The sequence below is a fragment of the Aulonocara stuartgranti genome, assembly GCF_965226115.1.
Source record: "Aulonocara stuartgranti genome assembly, chromosome: 7".
NCBI classification, from domain to species: Eukaryota; Metazoa; Chordata; class Actinopteri; order Cichliformes; family Cichlidae; genus Aulonocara; species Aulonocara stuartgranti.
In genome coordinates this window covers 69,119,862-69,145,502 of record NC_138945.1, presented here as the reverse complement: position 1 = coordinate 69,145,502, position 25,641 = coordinate 69,119,862, and the positions used below count along the sequence as shown (strand labels likewise).

At 45.7% G+C, this 25,641-nt stretch overlaps 1 protein-coding gene across 1 annotated transcript in view; it reads right to left on the bottom strand.

The window, feature by feature from the left end:
• The window catches only part of LOC309710141 (plasmanylethanolamine desaturase 1), a 58,762-nt gene that overhangs the window by 15,701 nt on the left and 17,420 nt on the right, over nucleotides 1-25,641 (bottom strand). Inside the window, exons 2-3 of the mRNA XM_082539395.1 lie at nucleotides 8,396-8,515; nucleotides 8,162-8,253 (exon numbers count right to left, since the gene is read on the bottom strand). Of these exons, the coding sequence (XP_082395521.1) occupies nucleotides 8,162-8,253; nucleotides 8,396-8,515 (212 nt within the window). The remainder of the gene's footprint in view (nucleotides 1-8,161; nucleotides 8,254-8,395; nucleotides 8,516-25,641) is intronic.

Below are 25,641 nucleotides of genomic sequence, written 5' to 3'. Positions count from 1 at the left end.
AAAGAAAAGAAATGAATAAAACTATTCTCAGTCTAAGCTCCGACGAGTTTCTGCTCGTACAACAACTGGCTTTAGAGGGAGGACTTTATTTAAACCATCATTATCTTATTTTTATATGAAATGAAAAATACTGAAGTGGTGGCCTTTCCAAATCAAAGTAATCCACACAGATCCCAAACTAGACTCTGCTCGCTGTTCCTGCCTCAGCAGCTGCACATCCGCCCGATCCTGACTGAGAAGTGCGGATATCAGTGAATCTACAGGCCAATCCATCCACTTCAGTTGTATGTTGTTCTGTATGCACTTTGTAACTCGCAACAGCTAGCAGGAGAACTAGCGTAGCGTGGAGGAAGATGAAGGTGAGAAAAAGCAGCTCGGAGTTATCGACTGCCGTTTTTATATGTTTGCAAAGCTGTGCAGACGGCGGTGAGTGAGTCGGCGTCACCTAAACGCTTTGGCTTCTTTTGTTTGCTCGTTTTCATGTCAGAGAGACATTTAGTCCATTTGTTTATGGCCAATGACATTTTTATGCACACGACTGCAGCGGAGGTTAAATCAAGATTTGGTTCGACTGCACACTTTTAATCCAAAGGTTTGATTTTATTCATGAACCATTTTGAGAGGCTCAGACGTTGAGATAACAGCGTATTAATAACACAATCATGACATCAGGACACATGACATCCACCCCTCACAACTCATCAGGAAACTGACAGACCTGGGTATCAGTTCCCTCATCTGCAAATGGTTACTGGACTTCCTGACCAACCGCCCCCAACATGTCCGGCTGGATAACCGCTGCTCATCTACAATCACGATGAACACCGGTGTACCACAAGGCTGTGTGATGAGCCCTTTCCTCTACTCCCTCTTCACCCATGACTGCAGACCTGCTGATGGTTCCAACACCATCATTAAGTTTGCAGATGACACCACGGTGATTGGCCTCATCAGTGACAACGATGAGGCCGCCTACAGGGAGGAGGTGGATCGTCTGGCTGAGTGGTGCGACAGAAACAACCTGCTGCTTAACACCGAGAAGACCAAGGAGCTCATCGTGGACTACAGGAGGAATGCTGACCCACATCCACCCATCCACATTAAGGGGACGGCTGTGGAGCGTGTGAGCAGCTTCAAGTTCCTGGGAGTCCACATCTCCGAGGATCTCACCTGGACGACCAACTGCTCCAAGCTGGTCAAGAAGGCTCACCAGCGCCTCTTCTTCTTGAGGACTCTGAGGAAGAACCACCTGTCCTCAGACATCCTGGTGAACTTCTATCGCTGCACCATCGAGAGCATCCTGACCAACTGTATAACAGTCTGGTACGGGAACTGCTCTGCCTCGGACCGGAAGGCGTTGCAGAGGGTCGTGAAAACTGCCCAGCGCATCGCCGGAGCACCACTTCCTGCCATAAAAGACATCTACAGGAAGCGGTGTCTGAAAAGGGCTGGGAAAATCATCAAAGACCCCAGTCACCCATCACATGGACTCTTCACCCTCCTGCCCTCTGGGAGGCGCCACAGGAGCCTCCGGACTAAGACCACCAGGTACCGGAACAGCTTCTTCCCCACAGCTGTCAGACTCCTGAACTCTGCCTCCTGACATCTGACCCACGTTAACACATGGACTGAACATACACACACCCACAATGGACAACTGTACCCTCAAACACACAATAATAACATGGACTGAACCACCACTCACAACCACTAGCACTTTATATAGCCTCTGTAGAAACTATCTACACCCTCACTTATCTTAACTGCACTACTGTATAGCTCTGTGTAAATAATCATTCTGTACATTCAATAATCTTTAATCCTACAACTGTTTACAACTTGCATAGTTCCCATTTCTGTATAGCTGTATATCTCAGATTCTGTAAAGTTATTTATTTCATATTCTGTATAGTTTTTCATATTTATATCCTGTTCATAGCCTGTACATAGCTTGTACTCACTACAGCCTGTACATACTTATAGTTATAGAATATTCACAACATACTTCATACCGTGTACATTATAACATACCATAATAGACCCATTTCTGTAATATACTCACATATCTATACTATTGCTAATATATATTGTAATATATCTATATCACTAAAGCACTTCTGGATGGATGCAAACTGCATTTCGTTGCCCTGTACCTGTGCATGTGCAATGACAATAAAGTTGAATTCTATTCTATTCTATTCTAAATGAATGGAACAGGGTGAACAGCCGATCTAGTCTGTGCTAAATAAAGGGGCTACAGTTACATGCACATACAGGCTGAAAGTCATCGTTGGGTTCCTCTAATGAATTTAAATTCACTTTAAACCACAACACAAAACCATGTTTATCCTCTTTACGCCAATGCAGATCAAATACACACACACACACACACACACTCACACACTTAGTGGTGCTGAGCACCCTGTGCAACCCCAAAGCTCATATCCAGCATCCTAATAAACCACAGAACAGCAGTCAACTTGTGCAAACACACTCATACACATAAATGACCCATGGACACCCCACCAATTCAAAAATGTGTGCTTTAGAACACACACAGACACACACACAGACACACACACCCAGCAAACCCCAGCAGCACTGTGCAGAGGCAGACACCCGTCTGTGAGAGCATGGGGGTCTCAAATGAAAGACTGAATCTGAATCTCAGAAGCACAAAAGAGGACAGAAAGAAACACACCCACATGCACACAGAGGATAAAGGTAATTTATTTCTCTGTGTGGAAAAAGCAAAAAGAGGAAGGTTTGCATGTGTTTGTGCACAGTGCGCATTTATCCGAGTGCGTGTTTGTGTGCAGCCGTCGAAACATCAGCGTGAAAACTCATTATTGTCGGGTTAGCCGCTCGAAACAATCGCACACGCCTATCAGCAGACATCGTCGGTAGGTGCCACTGCAAACGCTGAAACTATCTGTTGATATCCTCACAATTACGGGCCCAGCTCCCTTCTCTACCGCTGCTTCCCCCTCCTCCATCGTCCCCCTCCTCTCACCGCAGCCCTCAGCTAGATGAAAGGCCGGCTAAGCCGCAGAGGTCGTGCCGAGAGGGGCGGCACGGGCGCTCCCAGTTAACGGCGGGCCACCGGTCGCTGCGTGTCCTCTAATCCCACACCGTTTAACGGCCTGCCTTGCACGACATCCGTTAATCACCAGCTCACATCGCCCATCGCCCCAGCAACCACCGCTGTCCCACTGCTTGGACGGACACGCCCTTCCACCCCCTTCTTTTTTTGTCCTTCCAACCTCGTCTGCTGTATTTTTTATTAGTTTCTCTCTTTTTTGGGCCCAACCTTACCATCCTTTAATATCGCACTCTTTTTTCCTCCTTCTGTCCTTTAAATAAGAACCGACTTACATCATTCAATTAACTCTCTTTCAATGCTCCAATCAGCCTCACTGGAGAGTTGCCTTGAAAGAGATTTGTTCGTTAACGACACAAGGACAGAAGTAGCGATGCTTTTAAAATATGACTGCACAAGTGAACTAGATGGGGAGAAAGGATCTTAAAACATATATCCCAAAACTGTAAGCACATCTGGCAAATTTCCGTGTGAATCGAGCATCATTGGGAACTAATGAGCGTGACTTTGTCCTCAAAGTGGTGTCATTAGAGGACTGCTAAATCCTTGTTGAGTCAATTAAAGCTCAACGACACGATGACGACAAAAAGCCTCCTAAAGGAAATGTGGAAACGCTACAGGGAAATTGTCGAGCACTTCTTAAACTAGTGTTGCAATTTTAGCACTGCTGAGTAGAGAAAAGGCTTTCTGTAGACTCACAGAAAGAACAAATTGGTGTTACACAATTTCTCCTGGAGAGCAACAACCTCGCAGTGTACTTTGTGCAATAATTCTCGCCCTATTTTGTCTGAACAACAACATATTCCAACTGTGATGTGGACAGAAGCATGCATCATAATGCGCTCTCTGAATGTGTTCGTACACAAGTTTGTACTCCAGATTTTCTTTTTCTTTTAAGCCAAATGCTGATATGATGCATGTACTCCAGAGTACAGCGGGTACTGGCGGGTTACGTTTCCATGAGGACAGCGGCTGACTGACTCCACTAGCTTCCTTACTTTGACGCACTCCTTAACTGACGACTGTTGTTACTTTGTAGCTAAACACACGAAGCCCCATGTTTCACTAATGACACACAGACTAATTCTAGCACCCAACAGCAGTGCTTGTTACTGTAACTGCCATAAAAGCCTTGATTTGAATAAAGTCTTTAATCAAACCACCTGTTTTAAAGAAAAACGTCTTCTTCAGCTGCTCCCACCCACAGACGTTTACTTTACTGGGTCTAAAAATCTAAAGCTACACAAGTCCAAATAAAAGCGTGTGTGTGCAGATGAATGATAACTGTTTAAATCAGGCAGCTACCACACTTTCAACATCAGCAGGAGAGCAGCAGTGACACAAAAACACGACCCACAGTCTGAAATATAAGGTGTGACATGAGACGTGTGGGATGAATTCGATGACCTTCAGTGGGAGCCGGTCTGAGACGAGACACGTTGAACAGCTTGGAGATCAGCGGTACATAAAGTACAGACAACACATGTTTACACAGGTCATCACAGGTAGAGGCGACAGGAAACTGGACATACATCAGCAAAAACAGAATAAAATAACAGAAGGCAAAAATAAAGGACAGCGCCAACTTCTAACGCTCTAATACGGCCGCCATTAGCCTCAGGTGTTCTGAATCACGCTCGTGTTTGATATTCAAACTAACGCTAACCGGGAGCACGGGCCGGCTTTATTCTCAGCCTCACAAATGCAGCAGAGGTGGACGCTTTATTTCCAGCAGACTATTGTCAGCCCTCTGTTCTCTGTAAAGGTCCATTCTTCTCTGCCAGTTAAAGTCTTTATTAGAGGTCTCCTACAGTGTCCAACACACCATGCAAATCTGTGACTGCTGCTGTGCCTTTGGTCCCAGTAACTACCCCAAACCTCAATAAATGCCACATTAGAAATAAACATCACACCAAATAATACCTTCTGCAAACACAACAAGTAACACAGGGATCCTAAAATTACTGTTCAGCATCATCTGATAGTACAGTGCACATATCAAATAAATATTATTAAGGTAGCATCTAAAAATAGAGACATACATTAGGTACAGCCCAAATTACACGAACCATTAGAAATCCTCACATCGAAGTCAAGACTGTCGGTGCTGCAGCTAATCAGATTACACTGAAGTACTGGCAGTAATCTCAAGCCGGAATCCAGCAGGCTGCTGAGCAGAGACATATTTGATTCACACACAACAACAATGCTAATTAATCAATTCATGTTTTTTTTCCTGGTGTGTTTGTGCAATAACTACAGTCATGTATACATCCTTTCATTTTACACGTTACATTTGAATGAGTACTGCATGTACTGCATGTAACTACATAACAACATCTGTACCTGTTCGTGGTTTTAAGGTTGGAGCCAAACATCTGTATTTATGTTTAAATACATAATCACCCTGTATGTATAAAGAATACAAGCAGACACGGGATTATTTTAAATGAATTTAAAACAAACATCATTCATTCCTTCGCGTGCACTGCACTGATAGACGACAGCGCTCTACACAGCCAGCCTCCAAGCTGTTACACTCACGAGCTGGTAGCCAACCATGCAAAAATAAGGAGCTGCAACACAACAGTCTACAAATGCAGCACTGTAGTGATGAGGTGTGACAGCCTGCACGTGTCATCATGTTTAACACAAAGCTCAGAAAGACAACGAGGAAACAATGAATGACATGCATGCATCACGCTGGAGACGTGTTTATATAATGTTGTTTGAATCACATTAGAATCTCTAAGTCGTTATAATATCAGTCAAGTACAGCAAATACTGTCTTGTACTACAAAAATACTACAAATTGCATTACAGGTGTTAAGGTGATTCTGGTGTTTGCGGTCATATTTAACTATGATAATAAGTATTTGTAAATAAAACACATTTGCATATGTTTGCAGTTTTTCAGTCAAAGTAACAAATGGTGTGAACTGCAATCAAAGTGTGAACAATATCAAATTATTATTAATGATGTAGTGATAACATGTGGGACAGTGTGATTAATGCCTACGGTTCTTACAGGGATGCTTCACACATCAGCTTCCATTTTTCACACATTATTTATATATGAATAATTCATAAATACAAGGAACAGTAGATGAAACGCTCCCACACTTCCACTCACTAAATTCACACGCCATTAATCAAAGTTCACATGAACCAATCTGCATGCTGCACCGGATCATACTGATTTTAATTGGATGAAATGAGGATAACCTTTACTCTAATTGGCTGAGAGGAGTGTGTGGATTACTGTAACGCAGCCACATAAATATGTGCATACTGTATGTGCACTGTGCGCTGAAAGGTCGTCAATATTCAAGGTGAGACTGTTCACATGTGACCCCGTGTGTGCGCGTGTGTGAGTGCAGTGGACATTACTGCCTACAGGGAAATCGCTTTGTGTTACACTGACATTTAGCTTCAGATCACTACGGAAGTGCAAAGCTGTGGGGACGGGGGCGACTGCTACCACGGTGATGCAGTCCCAGGAAAGCGAAGACACCAACTTTTAACAAAACCTCCAACTGTAAAAACCAAAGAAACCCGTCCCATCTGGCTCGCTGGGATTATTCAGGAAAACTGTACCAAAGCAAGAACGATGCAAAAATAATGGATCTGAGGATGGACGTGTTTTTAAAAAAGGCTTTTTTAAAATACTATCATTTATAAAGGTGCTCTTCTGCACTCATTTCAAATACCAGGCGCTTTCTGACAAACAAATAAAATAAATGAAAATGACATCAGCTGCCTCGTCAGTGCCGCTCTCATCCCACAGACGCTCCAGTTCAGTCAGCAGGACATGAACCCATTCTCCACCTGCTGCAGGTATCAGCTGCAGTGGCCTTCCAGCTCAGAGTGCATTTAAAGTGCAGGAAAAGCACTGCAGTCACCCGCCTGCAGTCACCCGCTGCAGTCACCCGCCTGCAGTCACCCGCTGCAGTCACCAAGACTGTACAAGAAGCACGATGAGACTGTGGACTCACAGCAGGGAGTCAGCCAGCGGGGGAACAGGCGAAGGACAGAGCTAGGTGGACTGTCCACTAATAAGAACTGTAACTGTGTGGTACTTCTCGATTAATGAAAAAATAAATATTAAAAATGCCAAAACTTGTTTCCAAAAGTGTGCACAGGTGGCGCTGATACAGGTATTTCTGACAGTAGGCCCAAATAACCTGACACTGGGCCATTTGACCTTTGTGTTCTGAAAGGTCACTAAAGATACAAAAATATATGTCACTTCTAGTAATACTACTGCTGCTGCTACTACTAGAATATTTTGGTGTTTGGGACATACGACTTGTATTTCTTTTGAAGAGCAGACATTAATCTTCCTTCTCTGTTTAAAGTGCAGAGCTCAAAATAAGAGAGGACGAGATTTAACAACCAAGCTTGGAAAAAGTAAACAGTCGGCTGTAAGATGAACAGTTTGACTTTGTCCTTCTATGTTGAGGGAAAAAAGAATGATGAAGGGAAAATGTTTGCATAACACTCAGAAGCAATCGAATGAACCATGTGATCTGCTAAACTTACCTTGACTGAAGAAACTTAAGAAGCCAAAGTTGGTGACAAAGCAGCTGCTGTATCAAAACCATTGCAGTGATTGCTTGGGTTGAACTACGAGGGGTTTAAAAGGGTCTCAGACGTTTGGGGAGTTGGTTGTAAATGTCTGCAGACAAACCAAATCAATGACCAGGAGCTTTCCAGTGCAACCAGTCTCTCTGACCAGCCTGTAGGCCTGCAGAAATGGAGCTTTACCAATTGATTTCACAGAGACAGCCAGCAACAACTAGTCAGTGATTACACACTTTCCAGGTGACCAGTGGTTACCAGCTGGTCAGCGACCCGCCTGTCTGACAGAGGCAAAGCAGAACCGACACTAGTGAGACTGCTGCACACCTGATTCAGAGTTCGGTTGGCAGGAAAATGAACTTGATTTGATGTGAAATTATTCAAAGGTGTTTGATACAGCCTGCGTGCCTGCCTGCCTGCCTGCGTGCCTGCCTGCCTGCGTGCGTGCGTGCGTGCCTGCGTGCGTGTGTGCGTGCGTACCTTCCCAATAACAGGGATGTCCACCGACCCCCAGGTATCTGCTCCCCAGTGCACAATCCCCGATGCAAAATCTGCCGTCACTATTCCGAGGACTGTTACATAAATGCAGGCGTGGACAGAGAATTACAAAAACTTGATTAGAGGTGTACATGAACTCATGAAAATGATTATTAGCATTTACATACAAAATCCCAGCCATCACAGTTTAGTGACTTCGTGTGAGTGTCAGCTTACCGATGCCGAGGACGATCTTGTAGATGTGAACGGTGGAGAAGTGCAGGAGGAGGAAAGAGAAGTTGATGATGAAAAGAAAGAGGCACAGGATCACACACACCCACTCCTGGAGCCGTTTACCTGAGGACGACACAGAAACACCTGACACTGCTGGGCCGACAGGCAAATACAGACAGACAGTGGGTGTCTGTATTAATGAAGGGGGGGTGTCCGCTGGGAGAACGCGTCGCTTTTTACCGAGGGTCAAAGGACCCGTCGCCCACAACGACCACGCCCGTGTGTCCAGGCTGTTAATATGTAATCAGATGAAGACAAGTGTACTCCAGGCTGCGGGGTCATGACCTCTCATATGTGAAACACTGACACGGACGCAGCACCGAGCAGCACACACACAAGGGCTGTTTCAGGTGGGAGGTAGACCTCATAGGTCAGCAGTATCAACTAAAGAGGAAGAACAGGGACTAACTAAAAGTACTCTATTGCAATTCAGCAATATTAGAAGGGAGAAAGCCTCCAGCCAACAGCACTGAAGATCAGAGATAATATATTATTGAAAAAGAGCGCGCAGCATAGAGCGCGCAGCATAGAGCGCGCAGCATAGAGCACGCAGCATAGAGCGCGCAGCATAGAGCGCGCGACGTGAGCGAGAAGCGTCTCCCACAAACTTGCGGTCTTCTGAATGGCGCCTTGCTTCCTTCTCGCGGTCCTTGCTCGCGTGACCTGCCAGCTCAAGCAGGAAACGTGACATCGTTCAGTAAATAAAGCCACAAATATAAACCACCGCTGTAATGTTTTTAACTCACTTTCTTCTTCTTTTACAGCCACGCCCCCCACGCCGTTCTCCTAATCCTTCTGTCATTGCCAATCTAATGTGCCTTTAAAACTTTAATGTGTCCAGATCCTAATGTATCACACAGCATTAGGAGCCTATAAGATATTCATGACAGTTTTTTCTAATAAAGCACACAGGCCTGTAGACCTGAGTATGAATATGCTATCAGCCTCTCATATGGACTGAAGCGGTCACCCGAGATTTAGAATATGTGATTATGGATATTTCACGAATCGTCAAACGTGACCCTTCACCTTCTAAAAATAGACGCCATCAAAGTTGTAAAGAAGCAGATGGTAGAAACTTCTAAATGACTTTGACTTTGCTGGTTGTTGAAAATTGTTTTGAAAAACTTTCAGCTGTGAACGAGTCGTTTGGTGCGCTGATAACCACATACTCTGCTTGATTCAAACAATCATCTTTAACAGGAAGTCTGTACAGATTATATTTAATGTACTGCTGAAAAACAAAAGTCAAAGGAATACATTTTAACCAGAGTTCAGCATCAAATCAGTTAAACTTCGAGGATATTGGTGGGGAACCTCCAAAGAGGTTTTACAGTGACATCACTTTACCCCTCGTCATCTTCTCTGACTGCTCTTACAGGAGTCAGGGTCACTGCTGGTATCATGATACCTGGACCCTCCAAAGGCTGCAAATGTTGTCCAACTGCTCCAAGATGGCTCAGTCATACATGCCACTGGCAGAAGGTTTGCTGTATCTCCCGGCACAGTCTCGAGAGCATGGAGGAAATTCCAGGAGAAAGGCAGTTACTGTAGAAGATCCATCAGTAGAGTGGACATCTGCTCCTCTGTCCAAGGAGGAACAGCAGGAGGAACTGCCAGAGCCTGACAGAAGGACTTCTAGCAGGTGTGAATGTCTCTGACCAACCAATCAGAAAGAAGACTTCATGAGCCCAAAATCCTCTAGTGAGCCCTGTGTTCACTGTGCAGCGCCATGGAGCCTGGCTGCTGTAATACCAGAACAGGCAGGTCCGCCACCAGCACATGTGGCAAACATGGGTCTTGATAAGGCGTGGGGGATGCCCGTAACCTCGTTCAGCATGTGGTCAGTGACGGTGTAGGGGAGGCACTGAGCATACTCACTGAGGAACAACAGCATCCTGATTACTGTCAAGTATCAGGATGAAATCCCTAAACTACTGTCAAACATTACGTTGGTGCAGTGGCTGCTGGTTCCTCCGAGTGCACAACAACGCCGGCCTCATGTGGCGAGACAGTGCGATCAGTTCCTGATAACGCCGACTGGCCCCGGTGTTCGTCTGACCCAAATCCGGTAGATCCCCTCTGGGAATGATGCTTCGATGTCAGATCCATGGTCTCATCAGGAGCATGGCCCAACATCGGCACACACAGAAGCACACGGGGCCGTACGAACTACTGAGGACCATGTTGAGGTGCAACATTATGCTGCGTTACTTTACGTTGATTTGGGGGTTCCTTTGAATTCAGCCCTTTGTGCAGAAGGTTGATCGTTTTCCTGTAAGTGACGCTGCATGCTCCAGTTTCTAACACCGTCCATATCAGCACAGAGATCAGCAGGACCCTCTGACATCTGATGTGTTTTCAAAGTGTTCCTTTAATTGTTTCTTAGTAAGATAAGATAAGATAAGATAAGATAAGATAAGATAGAACTTTATTAATCCCTCGGGTGGGTTCCTCTGGGAAATTTGATTTCCAAAAAAAGCACAGCAACGACCGAAGTTACAGTTACAGAATTGTTATATATATATATATATATATATATACATACACACACACACACACACATATATATAAATACAGAGACAAATATAAATAAAATATACAAAGGGGATAAATAGAATAAATAGGAATAAAAAATAAAAATACAAGTGAATTGCACATTTCAAGTATTGAGTCTATTGCACCGTTGACTATTTACAAAAGTATTGCACAAAAGGTATTGCACAGTGAGGTGAAGAGGCACTACAGCTTAGTTGTTCCCCCCTCCTTTGTCCTCCTGTTTCCCCTCCCTCTCCCCTCCAGAGAGGAGTTAAACAGTCTGATGGCGTGTGGGACAAAGGAGTTTTTAAGTCTGTTAGTTCTTGTCTTTGGGAGAAGCAACCTGTCACTGAACAGACTCTTCTGGTTGTTAATGGCCGTGTGCAGAGGATGCCCAGCATTGTCCATAATGTCCATCAGTTTCTTTAATGTCCTTTTCTCTGCCACTGTCACCAGAGTGTCCAGCTTCATGCCGACCACAGAGCTAGCCTTCCTGATCAGTTTCTCCAGCCTGGATGAGTCCTTCTTTGCTGTGCTGCTCCCCCAGCACACCACAGCATAGAAAAGTACTCCAGCAACCACCGACTGGTAAAACATCCTCAGGAGCTTCCTGCAGATGTTAAAAGACCTCAGCCTCCTGAGGAAGTACAGGAGGTACAGGATGGCATCCTCCACTCCGACACCCGCCTTGTATGCAAACTGTAGTGGGTCCTGGGCATGTTGTACCTGTGGTCGGAGGAGGTTGAGGAAGAGCCGCTCTAGAGTCTTCATAAGATGTGACGTCAGTGCCACCGGTCGGAAGTCATTCAGCTCATTGGGCCGGTTCTTTTTAGGGACCGGGACGATGCAGGATGTCTTCCATAGGGCGGGCACTCTCCCCAGTCGCAGACTGAGGTTGAAGACTCGTTGTAGCGGCTCCCCAAGTTCAGCAGCACACGCCTTTAGCATCCTAGGACACACCTTGTCTGGGCCTGCTGCCTTTCTGGGGCCAAGCTTCCTCAGTTGCCTCCTGACCTGATCCACTGTGACACTGGGAGATGTTTGGGAGGAGGGGAGGGGGGGAGATGTCTTGCTGCTGAGAGAGGGATTGGAGGAGGGGGGTGTCATGGTGTCAGGAAGGGGGGAAGCGAGGGAGGTAGGAGAGTGGGGAGAGGACTCTGTAGTGAAGGTGAGGGTGGGGGGGTTGTGGGCTGGTCAAACCTGTTGAAGAAGTTGTTGAGTTCGTTTGCCTTCTCCACAGTCCCCCCCACTGTGCTTTTCTTGGTGTTGTGGCCTGTGATGGTTTTCACACCATTCCAGACCTCCCTCATATTGTTCCTCTCCAACTTCTGCTCCACCTTCCTCCTGTAGGTGTCCTTTGCTTCCCTCAGGCAGCGTTTCACCTCCCGCTGTGCTGCTTTCATCTCCTCCTTCACTTTGCTCCTGAAAGCCTTCTTCTTCATGTTGAGGACAGCTTTGACTTCCTGTGTTACCCACGGTTTGTTATTAGGATAACACCGTACCGTCTTAGCAGGGGCGACCGTGTCCACACAAAAGTTGAGGTAGTCTGTAAGACAGTGTGTCGCCCCCTCTATGTCCTCACCATGTGGGCTCAGGAGCACATCCCAGTCTGTGGTGTCATAGCAGTCTCTCAGAGCATCCTCCTTTTCTGGGGTCCATCTCCGGATGGAGCGCGTTGTGACAGGCTGCCTTTGGACGAGGGGTGTGTATTGTGGCTGTAGGTAAACCAGGTTGTGGTCTGACTTCCCTAGTGGGGGGAGGGGGGTGGCTCTGTATGCATCTCTCACATTAACATACAGTAGGTCAATTGTCCTGTTGCTCCTTGTGGGACAATTCACAAACTGGTGAAAAGCAGCCAGAGTAGAGTCCAGTGTGGCATGGTTAAAGTCTCCAGATATAATAATGAAAGCCTCGGGGTTTTGTGTCTGAAGTCTTGCTGTGACTGTGTGTATTTTCTTTAGTAGTGGATAATATAAACATATACCGTATTTTCACGACCATAAGGCGCACTTAAAAGTCTTAGATTTTCTTCAAAAAGTGCGGCGCGCCCTATAGCGCAGTGCGCCCTATGTGTTGTAAGGAGGACGTAGTAGAGAACACCATGAGAACGTTAAAGGGTGAAGTGTGGGCGTTGATCGTATATACCGGGACAATCGCACATACCTGTATAAAAGAACAGGTATGTGCATTATGCAGGACATCGTTGTTTTAACAACCCTGAAAATGGCAAAGAGACACGCTTACGAAGCACAGTTTAAACTGAAGGCCATCAGCTACGCGGAGGAACATGGAAATCGAGCAGCGGCGAGAGAATTTAAGATAAACAAATCGATGGTTCGCAAATGGAGGAAGCTGGAAAACAAGCTCCGGCAGGTCAAGAAAACGCAGCTGAGTTTCCGCGGACATAAGGCGAGGTGGCCCGAGTTGGAGGAAAGACTCGAGCGGTGGATCATCGAGCAAAGAGCGAGCGGGAGAAGCGTTTCGACGGTCACCATTCGGCTAAAAGCAGTTTCACTAGCTGAAGAGATGAACATTGAACATTTCCAAGGAGGTCCGTCTTGGTGCTTTCGTTTTATGAAACGGTGCCATTTTTCCATCCGGACCAGGACTACGATAGCGCAGCAACTTCCAGCGGATTATAAGGAAAAGCTGGCCATCTTCCGCTCCTACTGCAGCAAACACATCGGCGACAAAAACATCCAGCCCAGCCACATCACAAACATGGACGAGGTCCCGCTCACTTTTGACATCCCGGTGAGTCACACTGTGGAGAAGAAGGGGACCAGCACGGTAGCGATACGCACAACGGGGTATGAAAAGTCTTCTTTTACTGTTGTGCTTGGCTGCCATGCTAATGGACAGAAACTGCCGCCTATGGTGATTTTTAAGCGAAAGACTTTGCCTAAAGAGAAGTTTCCAGCAGAAATCATCATTAAGGCAAATGAAAAGGGCTGGATGGATGAGGAAATGATGAAAGAGTGGCTGAGGGAGGTGTATGTAAGGAGACCAGGTGGTTTTTTCCACGCATCACCATCGCTGTTGATCTGTGACTCTATGCGTGCCCATCTCACAGCCGATGTGAAAAAACTTGTGAAGCAAATGAACTGTGAGCTTGCTGTCATTCCGGGAGGCCTGACAAAGGAACTCCAACCGCTGGACATCGGTGTGAACCGCCCGTTCAAAGTAAGGCTGCGAGCGGCCTGGGAGCGATGGATGACCGGTGGAGACCACAGTTTCACTAAGAGTGGAAGGCAGCGCCGGGCGAGTTACGCCACAATTTGCCAATGGATTGTAGATGCTTGGGCTAACATGTCTGCTGGCACTGTTGTTCGAGCTTTCGCAAAAGCCGGCATCGTTTCCGAGGAGCCGCACGGCACGGAAAGTGACTCTGACGGTGAAGACAGTGAACCTGGCATGTTTGATGGAGATTTAGCGCAGCTGTTCAATTCAGACACAGAGGATGAGGACTTCGATGGGTTTAATTGATGATAAAAATGTGAGTACCAAACTTTGTTTTGCTCCTGCTTTATTTTTAAATACGCACACTTGTATGCTTGTGTGTTGTTGATGATGACGATTATTGGTAATAAAAATGTGAGTACCAAACTCAGTTTTGCTCCTGCTTTATTTTTAAATATGCACACTTGTATGCTTGTGTGTTGTTGATGATGACGATTACCGGCAATAGAAATGTGAGTAAGGTACCGAATTCACGTTTGCTCCCGCTTTATTTTTAAATACGCATACGGTACTTGTATGCGCCCTATGGTCCAGTGCGCCTTATGTGTGTGTTAAATACAGTAAGGGCACACATAACTGAGACTGCGCCTTTTAGCACAGTGCGCCTTATGGTCGTGAAAATACGGTAATTAAATCTTGATGGCTCATGCCAAGTATCGGCTGGTGTCACCACTCCAACGCTGCTTCCCCAGCACATCACAGCAGAGTACATCGTAGTTTCCACAACTCAGTGACAGAAAACCTGTCAACATTTTGCAGAACTCACTGAAGGATCTCAGCTTCCTCAAAAATCAGAGCTTGTTCGTTCCTTTTCGGTCTCTCAGTTCTCGATGGGCACATCCAAGCATTGGGCCCAGACACGACATCACCTTCCTGTCTGAGGACAGACATAGGTCGTGTCGCCATCCTCTTCTTTCTGGAGTTGATCGCCATCTTTCTGGTCTTATTCACACACACCATATCATACCATTCACGTATGATATGGCGGTATTTATTTTCTTATTGTGTTAGGCAATGATAAGAAAATAAAATATCTCCTCCATACCTGCTTCATACCCTGGAGGACGGGGCTGTGGCTCCCCACACTCCCTAGCAGATCGTTACATGGAGAAACCTTTGGAATACAAGCATGCTGATCCACACAGGTATGCACACAGGTGTACACACAGGTATGCACACAGGTGTACACACAGGTATGCACACAGGTGTTCACAGACGCGGACTACAGCTTTCTTGGCTGCTGCCTCAAAGCACATTGTGTGCTGTCTATCTTATGTGCTGCACAATATCGTTTATTATTTAGTATCTATTGATATCTACTGCTAGCTAGTTTATTGTGATGGTGCTTTTTTTTTATTATGTTGCTCTTTGTTGTTTGCTTTCTCTTCTGTTTTTCTTTCTTTCTTCTCCCCCTTCTCACTGTCTCTTCTCCCCTTTGGTTTTCTTTCTCTCCCTCTCTTTCTTTCATTCTTTCTCCCTGTCCTATCCCCCAGTCATGTCTGTCCCGTTTGTAGCAACTGAAAATAAAATAAATTCATAATTATAATAAAGGTCAATCCAATGGGCCAATATGGCAAGGCCATGATGATCCACTTGGTAAAATAAATCCGCTTGGCATCTTTCTTGGCCTTAAGACAACAATTCTGATGGCTAAAGATCCAAAAGAAAAAAAAAATTGCGATAGAATATGGGTAAAACACGCATGTGCAGTGCCTTTGTTTTCATACGCACATGGCCGAAAAAGCATGGCGGAAATGGAGAATGGGATGGGGGAAACCGGATCGTTGAGTGAAACGGATGAACCAGAATTGGTTTGTAAAAATGGTGCCACTTCAGTGGTGTGACACTGGTTTAGCTTTCGTCCGTCAGATACACACCAAAGCAAATTTTTTTGTCGAACATGCAAGCGGCCGTCATTATTGTCGTATTTGTCGGACTAAGATGCTCATAAATCTGGGAGTAATCTGGGTCCTAAACTCCGTCCGCTTCATGTCTCAAAGTCAACGAACACTGCAGCATCACTGAGAGTTAAAAACTGTCTAAATTCTTTCATCTTTAATAAAATCATCAGCGTTGCTGCTTTACCAGGTGTAACAGTTAAGTTTAACATCCAGGCATCCATGAAAACAGGATTTATTACATTTAACAGAGTTAGAAGTTAGCAGGAAGTTAGCTCACTAGTGTCACTAGTTACCTAAACATGATATAGCATGTTCTGACTAAGAGATTTCTGAAAAAATTCAAACGTACAGCTCTGCTATCACTTCCAGCATAAATGAAGACAGAAAACTAAACAGCAGTGACGTTTGTAGGGTTACTGAAGTTGGGCTAGCTGGTATATAATGATGTGCTACGTGATCGCTAGCTACACAGCTATGTTAGCATAAACACAGTGAAGCTGGAGGATGAACGCCAACTTTTTTCCACTGGATAAAAGTTAACGTGAAGGTTCCTCATGGTTAGAGACAAATGTAATCGATGGCAGGATGCTGTAAACGGACCAAACTTCAGTCAGGAGAACAACTGAGATAATCCATCCACAGTACGAGGTTAGTCATTAATACACTGCAACAACATGGGAATAGAGCAGCTGTGATAGAATACAGCATTCATGAATCAATATTCAATAATATTGAAGTGGAGGAAGTAGAGCTGGGCGATAGAACGATAACGATATGTATCGTGATATAACTTTTACTCGATAGAGAAATTAAGCTATCGCGATAGACCTCGCCGCTCGTCCTCAAAAAAAAAAAAAAAAAAAAGGTCAGCCAATCCAAATTAAGTAGCGCAGAGCCGAACCAATCACAGCCGCAGCGTCACGTCGCGTGACTTGTAACTTACAGCACAAGTGCCAAGCCGCACGTGTGTTTGTTTGGGAAGCAGCCAGCGGGTAATGGAGGAAATGAGTGTGCCGACTAGAAAAATCAACCGAGCGTGACCGAAGAGAAAACAGATGATGGTTCCAACGCCGGAGAGATTGTCGAACGGAAGAGCCATAGAAGTTCCGTAGTGTGAAGGTATTTCGGCTATTTCAAGTCTGACAAAAACAGAGTAGCGTGCACTGTAAATGTGCCGAAAGCAAGTCTGGAAATACAATAAACTGGTGCATGCGTCACACTGTGCGCCACGTTATTGTTTCGGTGAAATGAATTTCTACAATACTGTTAATTCTACTCTCTGCAGTGTTTAAATGCTTACATATACACACAGTTACTGTCCCTCCACACATACGACTCGGTTCTGCTTCTATGCCCCAGCTTTGTTTACTTTTTCCCACCGAGGCTTCTAGACTTCTGATTGGCCAACATTTCTGCACGGTTAGGAATCTAGCGCCACCTGCTGCTTTGGCATGTTCATAGCAGCGTTTTCCTTCATTTCTGCCTTTATGTGTGGACGGGATTATTTTTTAAAACGAAAACGGAAAATCTCAGTTTTCAAAAATACCCGTGTACGTGTGGACGTAGCCTCAGTCTCTGACTGGAAGCGCTAATTCGTCATTCGGCTTTTGTCAGACTAAAGTAACTGTTAAAACTGTTTGAAAAGCTCAGCTATACAACAAGGAGAGATTGAGAATTTCCTTTTAGTTCTCAGTTTATTTGATATTGACAAAAGTTAGTCAGTTTTGTCTGTTCTTCTGTAAAACAAACTAAGATTTATTTTTAGAATTAATATTTTGTTTCTAAGTGGAATTGACAATTTAGTCTGTTTCGTTTGTTCTATTTTGAAACTTAAACGCTTTAGCGGCTGCCTTTTGTGTAGTTTGCAATATTTGCCTTTATTTATCTGAAAAAGTCTCATGTTCCTTAAGTACATCTACCCTGTTGAACTTATTATGGGAAATAAATATTTAAATAAAAACAAGCTGCTGATTATTTCACATTTTACTTGTGAGCAACGGCACATTTAAATCTTACAAATATAGTTATTTGGCTCATATCATGATAGATATCGTTATCGCCTGAAATGAAAAAAACATATCGTGATATGAAAAAATCTCATATCGCCCAGCTCTAGGAGGAAGCAAGAAGAATGAGTTGAATAAAGTTTGATTTATCTGACTGCTCTGTTTCGCTTAATGTGCCTTATAGTCCCGAGCAGCTTATGGTCCGAAAAATACGTATTTGACTTTTTTATTTGGCACACTGCAGTTTAATGTTGCAAAGCTCCTCTTTTTACCTCCAGTGGATATTATACATGGTTATGCTCAGGATATGTCAGCACATTTCTACTGCAAATGCCTTTTGGTTAAACTTTCAGCAAGGAATTTGCATTTGCACTGTTAAATGTTTATATAGCTTTAATGCACATAAAAAAACAGCTGCTTGTTTAAGTGAAAATAAATGGATGTTTTTTTGCGCTAGTAAAGTGGTGGAGTTGCATTTTGTATTTTGTCTCGCATCACTTATATCGTCAGTTATATCGTTATCGCAAATTTTCAAATACATATCGGGAAAAATATTTTGGGCCATATCGCCCAGCTCTACTTCACACAGATGATTCCTCGCAGACAGCACTCACACATCCAATCACTACAGAGCATTTCTAAAGGTGGCCTGACCCTGGGTGGTGCTAAAAATGTAAGGTGTACCAGGTGAACCTGTTCTGCTCATCACAAGAACAGATGCAGATACATGAATTTCATTCACAGGATAACAGGACAATAGCTAAAGGCCTGATTTCTTCACATTTATGTTATGCAACATGATTTTTTGGCAAGATATCCGAGACCTGCAGCTCTCAGCAGGTCATCAAAGCAAAACAAAGATCTACCAGCAGATGCAGTCTGAGACGGAGGAGTGGAGTCGCTTTATCTGCAGGAGGTTTAATACCCAGTATTAAACATAATATGAACTTTCACAGAACCATTGAAACCACTGAAATATAAGAAGAGAATAAGTGACGAAGAGAGTAGAAAATGTTTCGCGCAGAGATCCTGGTGAAGTTTTTAAGCTCCAACTTTGCAGCACAAAAACTAATCTCCAAATGTTCGTCTGTGTCGGTGGAAATGCTGCAAATTCTTCTTGAGAAAAGCATCACGTGTGAGCACCAGGCCCGTGGACACATCGATGGTACAAAGACTACGATACTGCGAACATGTGACGCAGGTCCAGTGTGTTTACATCATAGACACACAGTCCATACGAAGGTTAAGTGGACCACATTTAGCTCTGTTGTCTCCAAGCTTCATCTGACACCATTTTCTAAACTCTATCCCAAAGGCGCGCGCGCACACACACACACACACACACACACACACACACCTCAAGGGATCACTACACCAAAATTCACTCTCTCCATCTCTCTGACTGTCTGCATGCACACAGACAAAGACACACACTAACAGACGTACCATGACGCTCAAACTGATGGATTTCCTAACACATTTTCACATCTCTTTCTATCACACACACAATCATCTGACACATACACACATTCAGACACTCCATCTCCTTCACACACACACACCCACAGTGCAGGGCCGTGGAGCAGTGGGGCGGCTGTCAGGTGATGTGCGTCAGTCCTTGGATCCTCCAGCTCCCTGGTGAGGGGAAGGAAACTAGGACAGGCCTCCACAGAGCGCGTGCACACACACACACACACACACACACACACAAGCCCTCGTCCCTCAGGCCATGGCATTGCTGGATATCGCACACAGCTACAGACACACAAACAGGCTTTACGAGCATGTATGGACATATGTTAGCGTGTTTGAACACTCACACACCCTCAGCAAACACAAACCTCTCTCTCAATAAGAACACACATACTCGACCTGCCTTTACTGGGCACAACAACACCCAAATTAAAGGCACGTAAACACACACACACACACACACACACACACACACACACACACACACACAGGGCCAGAGCGGTGCACTCATTAATATCATTCTGACAACAACTGGCTCCCTGGCAACCTCTCTGCCATCGCTCACCCAGCAGCACCCCCTGCCTGCAAGCGTGCATGTGGGTGTGCACGGGGATTTAACCTGGGCGGAGCTGGGGGAGGGGAACGAGGGGTGCTAATAGGCTGAAATTAATCAACGCCGGCTGATTCGCTGTCTGGGGAATGAGTGGCGGGCAGCAGGCAGGAAGGCAACACATTGTGAATACTAATGTCCTAACACATAGGAAAGATGCCTTTACCTGAGCTTCTTTGTCAGGTACATACACAGTGAGTATGTAAAGGATGTGGAGCGTGAGTCATTTATACCCGTTTATACAGTAACAGCTGCAGTACGAGGCAGCAATACAAAGACTCCTACAATCTGTAAGAAAGAAGAAGAAGAATAGCAGGTCAAGTGTTCGGCACGCTAAGCCGGCTAAACCTCAAAGCACATCTGTTCCTCCCTCTCCCACAACAAACTGGAGCAAGAACAGATCCAGGTGTTCCACGTGTTCACCTTTTTCTCTTTCCTACGTGTGAAAACTTCCAATACGATGTTTGGATGTGAGGTCGCCGTGTTTCCTTGTGATCAGGCCGATGACAAACAGGAGCCCAGATACTTTGTGTGCACAGGCATAAAAGAGAGCCAATCAGGGCCTCGTTTGACATCGAGCCACTAATTTGCTTTTATGCATTAGTCCAATGGTGACACAGGGTGTACGGTGGTTCCTAAGAAGAGTCTCGCTGTCTTAGAAAGCTGCTGGCCATCGCAGCGGGTAATTAGGCCACAGAAGACTGACAATTTTGCTGGCTTTTGGCTCGATGGGAGTTATCAGATCATATCCATTATCAGAAAACCAAATGAGACCCTATCCCCTCATGACCTGCACGGGCAAATGATGGAGGACAGGGAGGCGAGAGGGAGATAAATGTAGGACAGTTCCTGATGTTGGTGTGGGAGTACACTTTATCGAAGGATTAGGAATTCTGGTTTTTAACTGTGTTACACTTAAAATATAGAAAACGTGCACATTGGTGCAGAAATGACAAATGTGTAACCATCTACAGGCCTGAATGATAAACCCGAGGCTGTGAAAGAAGATGTGTGACCCTGCACTGAAGAGCAGGGACGCTGCTTCTACCGTTTATTAAAAAAAGCCTTTCATCTCTCGTCACTGTTGTTCAATAGAAAGGTACAACGGGAAGCAGACAGGCAGGACTGCTTTAAGTCAGCCATTGTTTTTTAAGTGTGTGTAAAAGGGAGCTTAATTACATCCCTGTACAAGTGCACAGAAACCAGCGGGGCAGTGTACGGAGAGGGCTACAGGTGTTCATTAACCCTTTAAGACCTACCATAGAACCAAGGCCGCCAGAGCGTATATTATATGTTTACATGCTGTAGAGCCTTTTTTGGTTCAAGGTTCAAGGTTCTTTATTTGTCACATGCATAGTTATACAAGGAAGAATATATATATATATATATATATATATATATATATTAGTGCTGTCAATAGATTAAAAAAAATTAACTAACTAATCTCACAATTTTCGGTTATTAATTGCGATTAATCTCAATTACTTTATTAATAGCCTGGCTCCAATTACATTTTTTTATTCTTTATATTTTAAGTAATTATCGTTGTTCACCGAAGTCCAGTGGTCTCCGGTGAGAGCGACATTCCTTACTTGCACAAGCTTGCTGGACTGCTGAGCCCTCTGGTCCCCATACAAAGTGTGCAGTCTCGACACAATGGTTCCTCTCGAGGGCAGATTGTAACACTCATCTCCTGATGCAGCACGAATGACTTCTCTCAGTCCATCATCTTCTACTATGCTAACTGGTCGGCAGTTTTTAGCTATCCAAACAACCAAGGAATTGGTTACCTTTTCTCTCACATTTTTTGTTATTCGTCCACAAGCACCATACTCCTGAAGCGTAGACTGGCGAGGTCCCGTAGAGGTGGATTCAGTTGGGTGTTTTGCTCTCAGGTGATACGCCAGTGATGAACTGCTTCTGTGGTACTTGAATTCAGCGTTGCAAATTGTGCATCTTACTCTCGTTTTGTCCAACAAGCCATCAGGCAACTTCTTAAAGAGAAACTTTCCACCCAAAAGTCCGCCCTCGTCCATGCTTGCGTGTGTTAGCTAGTGTTAGCTAGATAGTAGCATGGTGTCACTTCTTCTTCTTCTTCTAATCATTTCTGTCAGGCCAAACGCCAGCATAGCACACTGTTGCCCCCTCCTCCAGAGGTGCTCATGAATTTAAAGGTCTTAGATTACAGGAAATTAATAAAAAAAACAAAATCAGCGTTAAATTTTTTTAATGCATTAAACATTTCGCGTTGATCTTAACAATTAACGCGATAATTTTGACAGCACTAATATATATATATATATATATATATATATATAAATATATACACACACATACATATAGTATATACACTGGGTGAATGTGCAGTAGTAGCAGCAAGCAGGTGAATTCTGTACATTAATATGAATAGACATCTGACATCTGACTATTTTACCGGGAGCATTTCAAGTTGCTATACATCAATACAACCATTACAGCCCAGATTTTAATAATATGTATGCATTAAGTCCATAGTGATTACATAAACTACAAAAAAATTGAAAATCGTTTTTGTTTTACATATATTTCTATCCATCCATCCATCTTCATCCGCTTTGTCCGGGGCCGGGTCGCGGGGGCAGCAGCCTAAGCAAAGAGGCCCAGACCTCCCTCTCCCCAACCACCTCCTCCAGCTTATCCGGGGGAATACCAAGGCGTTCCCAGGCCAGCCGAGAGATATAATCTCTCCAGCGTGTCCTGGGTCTGCCCCGGGGCCTCCTCCCGGTGGGACATGCCTGGAACACCTCACCCAGGAGGCGCCCAGGGGGCATCCTTGTCAGATGCCCGAACCACCTCAGCTGGCTCCTTTCGATGTGGAGCAGCAGCTGCTCTACTCTGAGCCCCTCCCGGATGACCGAACCACCTCAGCTGGCTCCTTTCGATGTGGAGCAGCAGCTGCTCTACTCTGAGCCCCTCCCGGATGACCGAACTTCTCACCCTATCTCTAAGGGAGAGGCCAGCCACCCTTCGGAGGAAGCTCATTTCTGCCGCTTGTATCCGCGATCTCGTTCTTTCGGTCACTACCCACAGCTCGTGGCCATAGGTGAGGGTAGGGACGTAGATCGACCGGTAAATTGAGAGCTTCGCTTTTACACTCAGCTCCCTCTTCACCACGACGGACCGGTGCATTACTGCAGCTGCAGCCCCAATCCGTCTGTCGATCTCCGGCTCCCTTCTCCCATCACTCGCGAACAAGACCCCGAGATACTTGAACTCCTCCACTTGGGGCAGGAACTCATCCCCGACCCGGAGTGGGCACTCCACCCTTTTCCGGCTGAGAACCATGGCCTCAGATTTGGAGGTGCTGATCCTCATTCCCGCTGCTTCACACTCGACTGCGAACCGTTCCAGTGCGAGCTGGAGGCCCTCACCCGATGAAGCCAACAGAACCACATCATCTGCAAAAATCAGAGATGAGATTCTGAGGCCACCAAAGCGAAAGCCCTCCGCCACTTGGCTGCGCCTAGAAATCCTGTCCATAAAAATTATGAACAGAACTGGAGACAAAGGGCAGCCCTGGCGAAGCCCATCACCCACCGGGAACGAGTCCGACTTATTGCCAGCAATGCGAACCAAGCTCTTGCAACGGTTGTATAGGGATCGTATGGCCCGTAGCAATGGGCCAGACACCCCATATTCCCGCAACACCTTCCACAGGACACCCCGAGGGACACGGTCGAATGCCTTCTCCACGTCCACAAAACACATGTAGACTGGTTGGGCAAACTCCCATGCACCCTCAAGTATCTTGGAGAGGATAAAGAGCTGGTCCAGTGTTCCGCGACCAGGACGAAAACCGCATTGTTCCTCCTGTATCCGAGGTTCGACTAACGGACGAACTCTCCTTTCCAGCACCCTGGCATAGACTTTCCCAGGGAGGCTGAGGAGTGTGATCCCCCTGTAGTTGGAACACACCCTCCGGTCCCCTTTCTTAAAGATGGGGACCACCACCCCGGTCTGCCAGTCCACAGGTACTGCCCCTGATCTCCACGCAATTGCAGAGGCGTGTCAACCAGGACAGCCCTACAACGTCCAGAGCCTTCAGGAACTCGGGGCTGACCTCATCAACACCAGGGGCTCTGCCACCAAGGAGTTGTTTAACTGCCTCAGTGACCTCGCCCCCGGAAATTGGCGGGTCATTCCCCTCATCCCCAGACTCTGCTTCCTCCTCGGAAGACGTGTCAGTGGGATTAAGGAGGTCCTCGAAGTATTCCTTCCACCGCCTGACAATTTTCTCAGTCGACGTCAGCAGCGCTCCGCCAGCACTATACACAGTACAGGTAGAGCACCGCTTTCCCCTCCTGAGACGTCTGACGGTTTGCCAGAATCTCTTCGAGGCAGTCCGAAAGTCTTTTTCCATGGCCTCTCCGAACTCCTCCCACACCCGAGTTTTTGCTTCAGCCACTGCCCGAGCCGCACTCCGCTTGGCCTGTCGATACCTGTCGGCTGCCTCCGGAGTCCCACAGGCTAACCAAGCCCGATAGGACTCCTTCTTCAGCCTGGTGGCTCCCTTCACCTCTGGTGAACAACTAAGCTGTAGTGCCTCTTCACCTCACTGTGCAATACCTTTTGTGCAATACTTTTGTAAATAGTCAACAGTGCAATAGACCTCAATACTTGAAATGTGCAATTCACTTGTATTTTTATTTTTTATTCCCATTTATTCTATTTATCCCCTTCGTATATTTTATTTATATTGTCTCTGTATTTATATATATATGTGTGTGTGTGTGTGTGTGTGTGTGTGTGTGTGTGTATATATATAATATTCTGTAACTCTGTAACTTCTGTCGGTGCTGTGCTTTTTTGGAAATCGAATTTCCCAGAGGAACCCACCCGAGGGATTAATAAAGTTCTATCTTATCTTATCTTATCTTATCTGGTGTCCACCATTTGGTTCGGGGATTACCACCACGGCAGGCACCAACCACCTTGCGGCCGCAGCTCAATGCAGCAGCTTCGGCAATGGAGACGCTGAACATGGTCCATTCGGACTCAATGTCCCCAGTCTCCCTCGGAATGCTGTTGAAGCTCTGCCGGAGGTGTGCGTTGAAGATCTCACGGACTGGGGCCTCTGCTAGACGTTCCCAGCACACCCTCACTACGCGTTTAGGTGCACCAGGTCTGTCCAGCGTCTTCCCCTGCCACCTGATCCAACTCACCACCAGGTGGTGATCAGTTGACAGCTCAGCCCCTCTCTTTACCCGAGTGTCCAGAACATATGGTCGCAGGTCTGCTGATACGATTACAAAATCGATCATCGACCTACGGCCTAGAGCGTCCTGGTGCCACGTGCACTTATGGACACTCTTATGTTCGAACAAGGTGTTCGTTATGGCCAAACTGTGGTTAGCACAGAAGTCCAATAACAGAGCACCGCTC